Here is a 14,907-nt window from a genome sequence, read left to right as displayed (position 1 = left end):
AAAAAATTACGGCCTTACTTTCTGTCACATCCCATCACCGTGCTCACCAATAGCGTCCTGGAAAAAATTGCAACTAATCCAGATGCATCAGGTAGACTGGTCAGATGGATCACAGAATTGAGTGAGTACGATCTCAAGTTTGAACCTCGGACAGCTATAAAAGCTCAAGCCCTGGCTGACTTCTTGGCAGAGACAGTCCAGCTAGAACAAAAAGAGCTATGGAAGATTTTTGTAGATGGGTCATCATGTCAGTCAGGGAGCGGAGCTGGAATCGTGATCATCTCACCTTGGGGTGAAGAAACTAATATATCAATCAGATTGGACTTCAGAGCCTCTAACAATGAAGCAGAATATGAGGTATTGCTACTCGGACTTAAGGCAGCACGAAATTTGGGTATCTCCCGGGCTACTCTATATTCCGATTCCCAACTAGCTATTCAGCAGAGCAACGGAAGGTTTGAGATCAAAGATGATAAAATGAGGAAATATGTTAAGGCATTAGACACAGCTAAGGAAGGATTCACCGAGCTGAATTTAGAGCTCATCTCCCGAGCTGAGAACATCAAGGCCGACCATTTGGCTCGCCTAGCTAGTGCATTGAATGATCGGCCTGATCCCATTATTGCAGGTCGGGAACTTGTGTCTCAGTTGGAAACTCTTGATGATATGCTAACTCAAGTACCAGAAGGGGATTGGAGATATGACATACACACATATCTGACTAAGAAGGAATTACCAAATGATAACAAAAAGGCCAAGGAAGTAAAAAGAAGGGCTCTTCGCTTCGTCATGATCGATCAAATTTTGTTCAAGAGATCTTTCTCTCAGCCCTTGTTAAAGTGTTTAGGCCCTGACGAGGCAAATTACGTATTATGAGAAATTCATGAAGGGTCTTGCGGAAGTCACCTGGGCAGTCTTGCCCTAGCTCGCAAAGCTCTTCTTGCTGGTTTCTTTTGGCCTACTATGCGCAAAGACTCCTCAGATCTGGTTCATTCGTGCTATAATTGCCAAAGACACGCTAACCTACAGTGGAGACCTGCAGAATACATGAAGGCAGTGGTGGCTGCTTGCCCTTTTGACCAATGGGGGATGGACATAGTAGGGCCATTCCCTGTTAGCACAGGACAAAGGAAATTTTTGTTGGTCGCAGTCGATTACTTTTCCAAATGGGTGGAGGCCGAACCCCTTGCGAAGATTACGAAGAACGAAGTGCTCAATTTTTTATGGAAAAATATAGTATGTCGCTTTGGGATCCCTCGCAGGCTAGTATCAGACAATGGGCGACAGTTCTGTGGATCTAAAGTCCGAGCATGGTGTCAAGAAATGAAGATTGAATAGGTTTTCACCTCTGTCGCGTATCCACAGGGGAATGGACAGGTCAAAGTTACCAATAGAACGATAGTCCAAGCTCTCAAGACACGACTGGATGCGGCTAAGGGCAAGTGGGCAGATGAGCTCCCTTCCGTATTGTGGTCCTATCGAACTACAACTCGGTCCGGTACAGGTGAAACCCCTTTCAGCATGGTATACGGGACTGAAGCTGTGCTCCCAGCAGAGATAGGGCAAGAGAGTGCAAGAATCATGGCATATGGGGAAAACAATCAAGAATTACGAGCAATGGATCTAGATTTACTCGAAGAAAACAGGTCCCGAGCCGCAATTAGGCTAGCGGCCTATCGCAAACGAATGACCCAAGCATACAACAAAAGAGTATACCCCAAGGTTTTCCAAGAGGGAGACCTGGTTATGCGAAAAATACAACATCAAGGGGAACGAGGAAAGTTAGAAGCCAAGTATGAAGGCCCATTCAAAGTGATAGGAAAAGCCGGAGTAGCCGCATATTACTTGGAAGATGCTCAAGGTAAAAAGGGAAAAAGGCCATGGAACGCTCAGCACTTGAAAAAATATTATCCCTAACAGCTCAGTTCGGGCCTCATCATGTTATCTATTTTTCACTAAACTGGCACTTAACCAGTTATTTATATTTTTGAAGTTTTCTTGTTTACATTAGGATCATTCCTGTCTAGTGTCAATTTTATTTTGGAAATATGGCGCTGAAAAGTTTTGGTCTGTTTTTATAAAACAATTTCTTGAGAAACATACCTTGCAAAAGCCCAGGCAGGTCTGGCACTCAAAATCCACATCAGTGGTCTCAAAGCCCAGGCAGGTCTGGCACTCAAAATCCACATCAGTGGTCTCAAAAGCCCAGGCAGGTCTGGCACTCAAAATCCACATCAGTGGTCTCAAAGCCCAGGCAGGTCTGGCACTAAAAATCCACATCAGTGGTCTCAAAGCCCAGGCAGGTCTGGCACTTAAAATCCACATCAGTGGTCTCAAAGCCCAGGCAGGTCTGGCACTCAAAATCCACATCAGTGGTCTCAAAAGCCCAGGCAGGTCTGGCACTCAAAATCCACATCAGTGGTCTCAAAGCCCAGGCAGGTCTGGCACTCAAAATCCACATCAGTGGTCTCAAAGCCCAGGCAGGTCTGGCACTCAAAATCCACATCAGTGGTCTCAAAGCCCAGGCAGGTCTGGCACTCAAAATCCACATCAGTGGTCTCAAAAGCCCAGGCAGGTCTGGCACTCAAAATCCACATCAGTGGTCTCAAAGCCCAGGCAGGTCTGGAACTCAAAATCCACATCAGTGGTCTCAAAGCCCAGGCAGGTCTGGAACTTAAAACCCATATCAGTATTAGAGCTTAATAGCTGAGCAGGTCCAGCACATCAACTACTTCGGTAGTAAGCAGGTCTAGCATTAAAACAATTTCCATTAACGGTACTTAGAACTTAAAAGTTTAAATATGGATCGATCTCAAGGGCTGAATTAAGGTTGAACAAATTCATTATCGTCGTGCCGTAATTAAGTCAGTTCGGGCATATATAAGTCGGGACTTTATAAACTTGCATGTTTGTTCTGTTATTAAGTCAGTTCGGGCACATATAGGTCGGGCTTTATAAAACTCATAAGTCTGGCTTCAGTTATTAAACCAGTCCGGGTACATATAGGTCGGGATCTTATAAACTTTCATGATAAGTTTGGTTTCAGTTATTAAAACAGTCCGGGCACACGCAGATCGGGGCCTTAAAATAGTCGGACTTGGTAAAATTTCTCGCATTTTTTAAAGAAACCCGAACTAAAAATAGAATAAGAAATAAACGTTCATTCATAGCAACAATGTATCAGCCCGACCTGGGCAATAACAAAAATCGATGACCACGCAGGGTATCATTCATATCATGTTTTTAGACAATTCAGAGCAGGAAGAAGAAATAATCAAGGGGTGGGGGCATCCTGTGGCCTTGAGTTTTGGCCGGGACTTGTTGTTCTCTCCGGCCCGGCCTCCTCGGAGTCCTCATCAGGCATGTCATCTAGGGCCTTGGAACAGTCCAGGAAAAGGGCGGGGTGCTCGGTCTCTGAATACCCATTAGCCCTGAACTGGGCTAAGCACCCCTTAAAACCCTCGTCAAAAAAAGTAGCTGCCTTCTCAGCTACGGCGTTAGCAAAATCAGCGGAATTCAAGAATTCTCTTTTCCCGACCTCCTTCGCAGCCTCAAGTTCCCGAGTCAGGGCCCGTACTTGGTTCTTTAGTTCAATCTTGTCCACTTCCAGCTCGGCAGTTTTTTATGAGCAGCCTCCAGAGCATCCCGTATGGATTCAATCTCCACCCTCATCTCGGTCACCTTTTCATCATGATCAGCCTTCATTTCCCGGGTTTTTCGTGTGAGCTCAGAAATCCGAGCAACAAAGGCCTCCTGGTTCAGGTTGTGTTCCTCCCGGTCTTTGAAAGCTCGGCTGGTGATCTCCCCTCCCCAAGCTAGAGCCTGTGAAAACATGAAGGTTAAAACCCAGCTCGGTACATGACAGCTCCGTATACAAGGTAAGATCGAAAAATGCAATATACCTGCAGGGATGCAAGAGCGAAGTTCTGTTCAGCCTCCAAGGTAGGCACTCCTTGAAGGATTTTTAAATCAGAACGAGAAATCAGGTTCTGCATTATGCCTAGGCACCCTTGGGGGTCGGGCTTCGAGAAAAATGACATCTCTGGAACCCCGGGCTGATCTGGCATTCCCTGAGGTTCAGCGTCAGGTAGGGACCCGAACTCTATTATGGGTTCTTTGCCACGGGCTCGGGACGAGGAAACAAGGGACGGCTGTTCAAGCTCGGGAAGATTGGCGCTGGGCTTTTCCTTGGTTTGGAAGCTTTCTTTTTTGACTGTTCAGGGGGAGGAGGTTCGGGATGAGTTCTGGCCTCACTGTCCTCTGTTTTCTTCCTCTTCAAGTTCTTCAGTGCAACTCTGAAGTTGGCAGGCATAGCGGCAGATTTGATCCTGTCGTCTAAAAATAAAAAAATGTATACATATATAAAAATACGGTAAATCAAAGGCATAAGGGGAATCAGTCTAAGATAAGGATAGCACGGGTACAAGGGTACTACCTACATCCCCTTGGATCTCTACTCCCTTCCCACTGAAGCCATAATGACAGAGCAGATCCTCCTCAATCAGGCTCTCAATATCAAAAGTTTGCGCAGACATGGTATTGATAAAATTGGTAAAGTTGTGAGTAGGTAAAGCTGGCAGTTCAGGACTGGTAAAGTTCATAGCCCAGTTAGACCGGCATTCCCATGGCTGGTTGGGGTTGACAAAAAAGTATCTGTTTGTCCAGCCTTTGTGGGAGCTAGGCTTACCCTTCAGAAAGGGGTATTCGGGTCGCATGGAAATATAGAAGCGGCCCGGGGCGGTTTTCTTAATTTGCAAGAAGTAAATGAAATTTCCTATGTCTAAGGGAATTCGGAAGAAACAGAAAAGTACACCTAATGATAGAATTGAACTAAAAGAGTTCGGGGATAATTGACTCGGGCACACACAAAAGTATTGACATAAGTAGGAAATGCAGTTCGGGACTGGAAATCTTAAACCCATCTTGATTTGATCTAGGCTGAAGCTCAAGAAATTAGGAGGGGGTCTGTGAGCCCGGTCTTTACGGCCCGGGATTATAAGATCATAGGTATCGGGCATTCCCGATTTCTCCCTGATGAGGGGACCTAGGTCTGGACTTAGATGGGAGGCTAGGACTTCATACCATTGTTTCCCTTTGGCAGATAATCGGGCTTTATCCGACCTGAGTTTGTGCAATCGCTTTAATTTTTCTATACGAGTCTCCGACAGATCCAGCTCTGAGCTTGGATTATTGGAATCGGAGGGCTCGGGGTTGTTAGAAGGAGAATTGGATGCTTCAAAAAAGGCTACTATTTCCCGAACAGAAGTCTCGTCTGGGGAGGACATATTAATCAACCTAGTATAAGGACGGTAGGACTTACAGGTGAGAGAGTTGTAGCCCGGGATTGACACAAACGATAAAGGCAGCTCAGGATTGCGCAGTCCAGGTCGGGAGGGCTCTTGAAATTTTTGCAGCGTAACAGTACGAGAGTGAAAGGTGAAAAAATAAATTTTTACCGCCTAGTATATATATAGAGGTGGTGAATCGATCTGGACCGTTGATTTTTTACTGGATCTACGGCTCGGGACGGGACAAGTCAAGGTTTTTGGCTTCGATAGATGAACCGTCCTGAGACATCTGAGCCGTCCATTAAAAGCACATCACGCGGATCTTGATCTGGACCGTTCAAAGAAACACATCTCGTGGATTCAATTCTGGGCTGTCTGTACAAAGCCTGTATAGAACGGGGTCAGGACTGAGTAATTGGTCTAAACTCATTCTTCTTTTAGACCAGTTAGGGAGGTACTATTGTTACCTCGATAAAATATTTCCACCCGAGCCCGTTTATAATGGGTTTACCTAGCATAGCCCAAGGTGGTAGGGTCCAGTCCAGTCCAAAGCTATGTTGGGCTTTGTCATGACCTGGGCTGGTCATAAGGGGCCGAGCTAGGTTATGCTTTAATGGGCCATGTACAATCTTTTTCTAATTCAAGTGGGATTTTGATATATACGAGATAAGCTTAGATCTTATCAAATATTTATGAGATAGAGATAAGCTTACAAAGGGACCAATGAGTGAGGAGTCCTACTCCCTAACATGTTATAATTCGACTAGGTAACTTATTCTATTTTTACTATAAATACAGGTATTATTCATTATTCATTACTCACTTGACATTCACATATTCATATCTTTTAGTTTTCGCATTAATCATACCCTCTGCCTTCAAGATACTGACTTAGGCATCGGAGGGGTTACGCCGAAAACACTTTCGGCGTCCCTTTGACCTAGCTGTTGCTTGTGCAGTTTCGTCATACCCGACCCGACCTGCTTCATTAAGGATTTGAAGGATCCATTCTACCAGACCGAACCCAAGGTAAAATTACGACATCATCACATATCTATGTAGAAGCTTATGTCTCTAACATTCTCTTTAAATGTCACCACGTACGCCATATATACACAATAGTTTTCTCTACAAATTACTTGTATCCGACACAGAACATGAATTTGATTGGGTGGCTCTCATCATATGTTATAATATATTAGAATCTGCTCAAAATCAAAATCAAAGCTACGTAGCAACCAGAATAAGGCGATTGTACAACGCGATGCAACTCCTGAAGCCGACAATGATGATGGTGCTACGTACTGCAAATTGCTGCAACCGTTGTCAACCTGTTGTACAGAATGGCAACCAATGACAACATGCACATTCGAGTTCTTGTCGCTTATCGTCTCATTTTCGCGGCCTCCACTATTTTTCCGATCGCCCTTATCTTTGAAAGGTGGGTTGCATTAAGTAGATTCATCTCTGTAATACGGTTGGTCGATCCAGTTATATAATTTGCTTTTGTGATTTTGAGATTGAAATATTAATGCATATATAATTATTTGTATAAATCTTAAATTAATTATAGGAAAAATAGGCCAAAATTGACTTGAAAAATTTCCTTTCAAATATTTTTTTTCCTGCAATTAATGCAACCCACCTTTCAAAGATAAGGGTGATGGGAACAATAGTGGAGGCCGCGAAAATGAGACGATAGGCGACAAGAACTCGAATGTGCATTCCGTCATTGGTTTCCATTCTGTACAACAGGTTCACAACGGTTGAAGCAATTTGCAGTAACACCATCATCATTGTCGGCTTCAGGAGTTTCATCGCGTTGTACAATCTCCCCATTCTGGTTGCTACGTAGCTTTGATTTTGATTTTGAGCATGTTCTAATATATTATAACATATGATGAGAGCCACCCAATCAGCTTCATGTTCTGCGTCGGATACATGTAATTTGTAGAGAAAATTATTGTGTATATATGGCGTACGTGGTGACATTTATAGAGAATGTTAAAGACATAAGCTTCTACATAGATATGGTAAATTAGTAATGGATTCGAAGTTTGTTTAGTCAAAATGGTTGATGGCTGATTGTATATATATGGCGTGGTGACATTTATGGGTTTTTTTTTTTGCTAGAAAAATGAAAAAGATAAAGAACAAGAAGCCATTTATATGTATCTTGACAAAATTGAAATATGTCATGATATTATGCTGCATTCATTTGCATCTTGCTGTATCTCTTTCGAGATGTCTGTTAGTAGGGTTGTACCCTATCCTATTAGTGGATGGACTTCCATCGATTTGGGTCCGGCGTATCCACGGTTATCTCGGTATGGGAGCCACCTCCTAAAGCGATGGCACAACGTGCTACATACCAGGGCCCGGTCTGTTTCTGTTATCTGATCCTTGACCTCGAGTCTATAGGGAGTTCACTTTGCATGCATGTATACTCATACTATCGTACTGAGCATTTTATGCTCACGTCTCGTACTCTTTATTTTCTGGACATCCTATTCCATGGGGCAGGTTTGCGATTAGACGAGGAGGGTGGATCCAGGAGGGGCTAGTCAGTGGTTGGTCAGCTGGAGCTTCGTCTAGGTTTTATTATATATTAAAAACAATTTTCCAAGATGGGGATTACGAAAACGAAGGTTTTCCTATTTCCTAATTAATATCAGAAATAGAAATTGTTATTTTAATTATGATTTCATTGATAGTAAGGGTGTTCAAACTTTGAATAAAATTTAAAAAGTCGTAAATCCAATAAGAAAAAACAAAACACCGAACCGAAATGAAAATCAAATTTTGAAATTCGGATATAGATGTTGAAACTAAAATTTATTTCGTTCGGTTTCGAATTACATATTTCAAAACCAAAACGACAAAAAAAGCAATTTTTTTAAATTAATAATTTTATTTATATATTTATTTAAACTAGTAAAAGTCACGTGCATCGCACGTAGTAACACTTTTTATTATCGCTAAGTGTTGTTGAATAAATGAGATAAGAATATTAAGTAATGATTTTCATGATATTTAGTCAATAGTAAAATATAATATAATATAATATATACAACATGTATTATAAAATTAGTGCGAACAATCTTTGTTCAATATTTTATGTGTTACAAATCTAATTAAATTTATAGTTGTTGCAAACCATGATTATAATAAATATTATAATTTTGTATAACTTAAACATTGAGAAAAATATATAATTTGATGTAATGACGTATTTAATAAAATAAAATTTAATAAAAGATATAAAAATACATATCATTAAAAAATTATTTTATCACTAAAGGTTATGTGAAAAAAAATAGATAATGCATTACATTTCTACGTCTTTTATTCCTTTATATAACCATTATTTTCTTTCACAATTTTTTTGTTTTCCATAGTTTTAATGTTGCTTTATTAATTATTTTCATTTTTATACTTTTATTCTTTGGTTCTTTGTTGGACAACCTTTTTTTATTTTTTTATTTTTATACTGAAAATGGTCCTTTGCAATAGTATAAATATTTTTGTTTTCTTATGATAAGTGTGCATATTTGGTGTTGTTTTTATATTTATTTTGCATGCATTCATAGTTTTTATAAGGTTTATTCATGATTTATTGCATGTGTGTGAATTTTACTCTTCGGATTTATTTTTGTAGAAATATTGAAAAAATCATGATTTTTGGAGCAAGAAAAGAGCCGCATGCATGAATTACGGAGCAATACTGGTCAAAATTCTATTTTTAATTCTAGAAAGATTCAAATCCGATCTTCACCATTCAAAATCAATTTCAAGATGTTTTGAAGCTGTTGTCCAAATTTTGGCTCAATCCGACGGCTAGAACTCGAGATATGATTTTTTCAACAAAACTGCGCGCTGAAAGAGAGGTATGCACGTACCCCATGTATGGGTCCGGATAAGGGTCCGTGCATCTTCGTAAAAAAATCGGAGTTCCAGTTTAATGCACGGACCCATGTACAGGGTCCGTGCATGCAGAATCAGAATATAATTTATATAAATTTTTTTAAATGGATAATTATTTACATTGATAGAAAAAAATATCATTTCATTATATATTATTTATATTTTAAAAATATAAATAATTCATTAATAAATTATTTAAATTTTAAAATATAAATAATTTATTAATGAGTATTTTTAGTCCTACATGCATATGATTTATTTATTGAGTTTGTGGTTTCATTAATATATATATATATATATTAATTTTTAATAAATATGATATTTTAAAACTAATTAATATAATATTAATTCATATTAAGGATAAAATTGACCTTTTATTTGGATCATGTACCAATTAAGCCATTTTCAATAATTCGTGTATCAATATGACATTTTATCAATAGTTCGTGTACCTAAATACATTTTACTCATTTATAAAATGATATAAAGGAAAGTTTGGCGAATAGTTTACAACAAATGCTGACTTCAGGGATGTCCAAGGCCTGAAGGTTGCTAAATAAATGTGAACTTTCTTCTGTGACAAATGGAAAGATGCAATTCATCTCTATCACCCAGAGAGATTCATTCTTTTGCGACTAATATATGTGCCGAAGATGAGAAAATACCGCTGAGAAGAGATGCCAAACGAACCCCACTTTGAGTCAGTCTCGTCTTAACAACTGGCAGTCGGCTGAGGAAGTATTCATCTGCTCAAAATGGAAACACAAACAAACACGGGATTATAGATTTACCATTCTAAGTCGGTCCATGATAGAAGTTCAGGATTCTTATATGGTGGCAATTTCTCTGTAAAGTACAAAGATGTTGGAGTCCTTTTAAAAGATCAAGTAGTGGTTTACTATTTATCTAAATAAAACCAATGAAGACTACAAGTCAATTGAGATGTATCCGAAAAACAAATCAACAAGAAACAAAAATAAGGATCTGTACCTTCTAAGGTGGTTCCAGGAGTGGCGTTTCTGTATGCAAATTTACATGCTAAATGGATGCTTTCAGAAGCATAACTGCAATAGGAGCGATACAATATGAAGTGGGATAAAAAAACATGTCATAAAGGCAGACAAAAAAAAGGGATTGAGGGACAGGAAGGCGAGGTAGTCAAGTGTATGGTACTCAACGTATCTAGACAAACTGTCTCATTGCAATTCTGCCTAGATGATTCATCATCAAAATATCCATCCTATTCTCCAGTTAGACGAGAAAAATTAAAGAGTCTGATTAGATTAAAGGAACGACATAGAAATTAACAAGGTATGTTTCTTGCAGCAATATTGAGCACTAGAAAGTATCTGTCATGACAAAATAGAGAATCTCATGAATATACCGTGATGTTGCTCTGAATTGATTGAATCATTGTAGAGAGTTCAGAGTTGTAAAATTTCTTTAAGGCAGATTCAATTATCATATCATCCCACACCTGAAATAACATGAACATAATAAACGAGCATACGCGCATATCGATCAAATTGACACGTTTTATGAACTTATCGAACTAAAGAAATATTTGTTCGTTTCAGGAATGGAGATAGGTGTAAAACATTCTGAACTACAAAAATCATTCGACCTTCACATCTTCATCTCTTTCTTAATATAGTCAAAATACCATCACTTGAAAGAACTTAAACAATTATTGCATCTGCCACTAAAAAAAGTTACGGAAAAAGGACAGATTAGCCATTTTTTTAGACTTTCTGAAATGGTGCCGTGTGAAACCCGAAACTTGGTCTCCAAGTTTATTTATTAAGGAATAAACTCTCAGCATGAAAATAAAAAAAAAAATCTTTCCTTTTTGTGATGACAAGATAATGGCTGAAATTTGGACACAATCATTATAATTTCAGAAATTAAATCAAGGAATGAATATGTAAGATTTTCCTTCTCCAAAGTTTTGAAATCAAGGCAGATCTTCCTCTTTTATTTGGACGATTTGTAGTCTCCTATTTAAGTGCAAAGGAGCGGCCTCTTTAGCTCTCCGAGTCACATTCAGAAAGTGCTATTTTCTCCATAATTTGAAGTCAAAGGCTACCAATTTTTCTTCCAATATTTTCAAGAAGTGGAGTCAAAGATTTCTCCAACTTTCTCTTTTATTATCACGTGGGAATTTTGCCTAGGGAATTGGGAAGACAAGTCTTGTTAATACTTGTCATCTAGTCTGCCTTAAATTCGAGACTTGAGGTGGAAAGGTACTCCTAGAAATTGTCCACTTTCTTTTATTGAGAGTCGTGAGTATGCCATTAATCTGTCAAAGTTTTTCTTTTAATTTCGAAGGTTAGTGCTTGAGAGTTTGGGAAATAAAACCTTCAGAAACTATCCTAACTCATTGCCGAAAGTTCAATTCTGAATTTTTGAGATTTTGCTCCTGTAATACTTTCGGTCAAAGCTTCGCCTATTGGAATATTTGATACTCGCAGCAAATGTAAGTGGGCTTTTATATGTATATTTCTTGTTGTGATTTTAAAAATATTTATTGATGAGTCATGGTATTTTGGTTTTCGAAATTCGTTCGAGCATGTGTCTTTTATTCGTGTCATGTTGGTTCATGTTATGTCATGCATGTTGTCAAGCACTGTTATGATTCGAATAGATATGATAATGATATGACCCTTATACGGTGGGATTGTAACCGTTGTATGACCTCACTCTATAGAGGATTAACATATTGGACATGGCCTCGCTCCTTAGAGGATTAACATATAGGAGACAGTAAATCATGGAAAGGAGATGAATTTCAGTGCTTATGTTCATGTGTTGAAAGTTTATGTATCATGATGATGTTATGGCCCGATGGCCCAAGTATTGAGTTATGTTTATGTTGATGTTCATGTTCACGATTATTATTTTATGTTATGCATATATTTGGTATATGTCTCGAATGGCCCCTACTTGCTGAGTGTTTCCCAAAACACTCACCCCTTACTTTTCCCTCCCAGATGATGAAGATGATGATGTAGAAGTTCGTGAACAAGATATGTTTTGGGGATGGTGATAGAAGAATTTTAAGATTTAATTTCGTTATGTTTATTTTAGGATTTTTGCATTAATATTTTGATATTAAGTTTTTAGACGCTTTCGCGAGTTTGTTAGTTTTGTTATTTTGGATTTATCGAGTTGTAAAGACGATATTTTGGAATTTATTTATGATAATAGACTGGTTTGGTCTATACTGTACTACGAGGCTGGTTGTTTTATAATTTTTGTGAATTTGAAACAACTTCGGTGGCACGTCTCGGTTTCGGGGCGTGACATGCCGGGCATCCCATTTTCTTAGACCTTAAGTATATAACATTCGCTGACTGCTGTAATTAATCTTTAAATTTGATTAATTGACTCCTTTAGAGCCAATCTGAGGAAAAAGTATGAAATATACAGAAAATTTTCTGATATCTGATGCCATAACATCATGTCACTCACATGGTGTAAATTTGTTTTCCTCTGGTACCAACGCACGATAATTGTGTTTCCACCTTCATCTCCTTTAAAACCAACATGCAATGGCTGCCATCCAATACAAAATTTTTTAGACAAAGCAGATGACTTTTTTTTTTGAAACAGAAGATTGTAATATTATTAAGATTCAGAGTTCATTACAATCTAAACCAACCAAACGGGTAAATTCCCAATCTCCCAAACAAAAGACGAGGGGGAGGAAATAACAAAACAGATGACTTTTAACTCTTCTGTAATTAGATTTTTTTTTTTTTTTAAAAAAAAAAAAAACTCTTCTGTAATTAATCTTTTTCAGTGAAAAAGTGGAAAGTAGGTACGATACATGAGATGCAAGTTACAACTAGCATGCATATGTCATAGCAAATTGGAATGTTTGAATAAAATTGGCTAACCTGATGGACATCGCCAATAAAATGTGATAGGAACATAAGTGCCTCTGTCAAGTTGTCTGTCATTGAAGCAATTAGATACCAAGTTCCTCTAGGTAGTCAATAAGTTTGCACTTCATGCTTACACTTAATTGTTGTTGAATCTGAATAGTTATTGTGCCTTGACATAAGCTGCATTGTGTAGTTGTAAATTGCTCCAGTGACACCAGAGACGGACCCATTGTGTGGGCTAGGCTGGGCAGCCCAGTCTAGCCCACACCCTTAACCCCTCACATGTATATGTATATTTGTATATGTATTGAGCTTAATATAATTTTTATAGTACAACCCAAATCTTCACTACATTTATTAGGCTTAATGCTTCTTAGCATGTTTACGAAATATTTTGGCTATGAAAATGTAATCTTGAGTTCAAAATTTAGTGCGTTTTTTAGTTTTATTTTTTCGTAACTTATGGATTTGCAGGGGAGTTTGTTTATATTTTTTCAATTTTCTTCTTTGAAAAATACTAATAGAAAATTGCAAGACAATTGGTACATTTGGATAATATATAATAAACTATTAATTCAAGCAAATTAAAAATCAAAAATAAATTTCTAATCACGCAGTCAAATTTTTACAAAATTGTTTTTTTTAAAAATATATATAATTAGGAAATATAAGATATATAATTTAATAGTATTAAATATTAATGCAATGTAAAGAACTTGTTAACCTGTTTAACAATAAAAACATAAAAATTTAGCCCTCCCTACTACATAACTCTGGTTCCGTCCCTGAGTGACACATCTATCTTTATGGCAATCCCCTGTGATTAATTATGAAATGATCATTGCACAAGTATAACAAACAGAATTAAGTATCTGACACAGACATCCGATCTTTTATGAAAATGCTTAATATGAAAATCAAAGGCAAGATGTATAAAGATGTGTAAGGAATAAAAGTTTGAGCAAAAGAAATATGCGTAACTGGCATACTCATAGTTGCATACGGAGTCAGGAGTATTCACGTAATGCAAATGACTACTCCAACCATAATGGGGGTCACGCCGGACCTCATCTGGCCAGGAGAAAACAGAAGCTAGATCACCTTCAGGCTTCAGCACGCTCCGGGAGCAAGGATTTGACAGCAGTCAAAGCATCTTCTGTAAAAAAAACTCTACAAAAACCAATGGCCTTTAAAACGAAGAATCAAACTCCAGTAAACAAACCTTAACAACCAAAATCCATACTTTAACACGTCAAGATCTCACAGGCAAATAAAAAAGTTCTAAAACATACAATTAATAATGTACCTCAGCGATCTTGCAAATAGCATAATGGCCTTCTTTTCCCCAACCATTTACTTGTAGAAGTAATACCAAGAAACTGATAATCCTTCGTTTCCACCGCAGCTCGAACCCGCCGCCCGTCATATTCACTGCTGTGCATCATCAGGCACGTATAACGAACGCATATGTCAGATTTAAGTCCTCAATACAAAGAAATGTTAATTAGAAAATTAATAATACTACACCGGTAAATTCACCTGGGGCAAAGAACCCTAAACCTGTGGAGTAACTAACAAATCAACTACTCTCTATTCCCAAGCTAATTTCCAGACGCAAGGAGACGCGATGTAACATGTAACATATTTCAACGACCTTCAAACCTATATCTTCCATTTTCTTTTTTTAATCAATTAAAAGTTTATTTTAATTAAAAGTTATTATTCTAAGTTCAAAGAAGGGTAAATTGCTTATAAATACCTAAACCTATAATCAACTTATTTATAAATCTCTACCTAATTAAAACTTA

General features: G+C 38.1%; 1 protein-coding gene and 1 pseudogene across 1 annotated transcript; one reads left to right on the top strand and one right to left on the bottom strand.

Annotated features, from left to right (window-relative positions):
• The first annotated feature begins 477 nt into the window (after nucleotides 1-477).
• On the top strand, nucleotides 478-1,917 carry LOC140867677 (uncharacterized). Its single transcript, XM_073272723.1, has 3 exons — nucleotides 478-867; nucleotides 1,030-1,209; nucleotides 1,366-1,917. Exons 1-3 carry the CDS (start codon nucleotides 478-480, stop codon nucleotides 1,915-1,917), a joined length of 1,122 nt encoding a protein of 373 aa, XP_073128824.1.
• A 7,681-nt stretch (nucleotides 1,918-9,598) lies between these two features.
• LOC140867666 (endonuclease 4-like) lies at nucleotides 9,599-14,698 on the bottom strand (annotated as a pseudogene).
• Nucleotides 14,699-14,907: the final 209 nt, after the last annotated feature.

This window comes from Henckelia pumila, chromosome 4 (assembly GCF_033568475.1).
Source record: "Henckelia pumila isolate YLH828 chromosome 4, ASM3356847v2, whole genome shotgun sequence".
In the NCBI taxonomy this organism is placed as follows: Eukaryota; Viridiplantae; Streptophyta; class Magnoliopsida; order Lamiales; family Gesneriaceae; genus Henckelia; species Henckelia pumila.
This window is presented reverse-complemented; position numbering and strand designations above follow the sequence as displayed.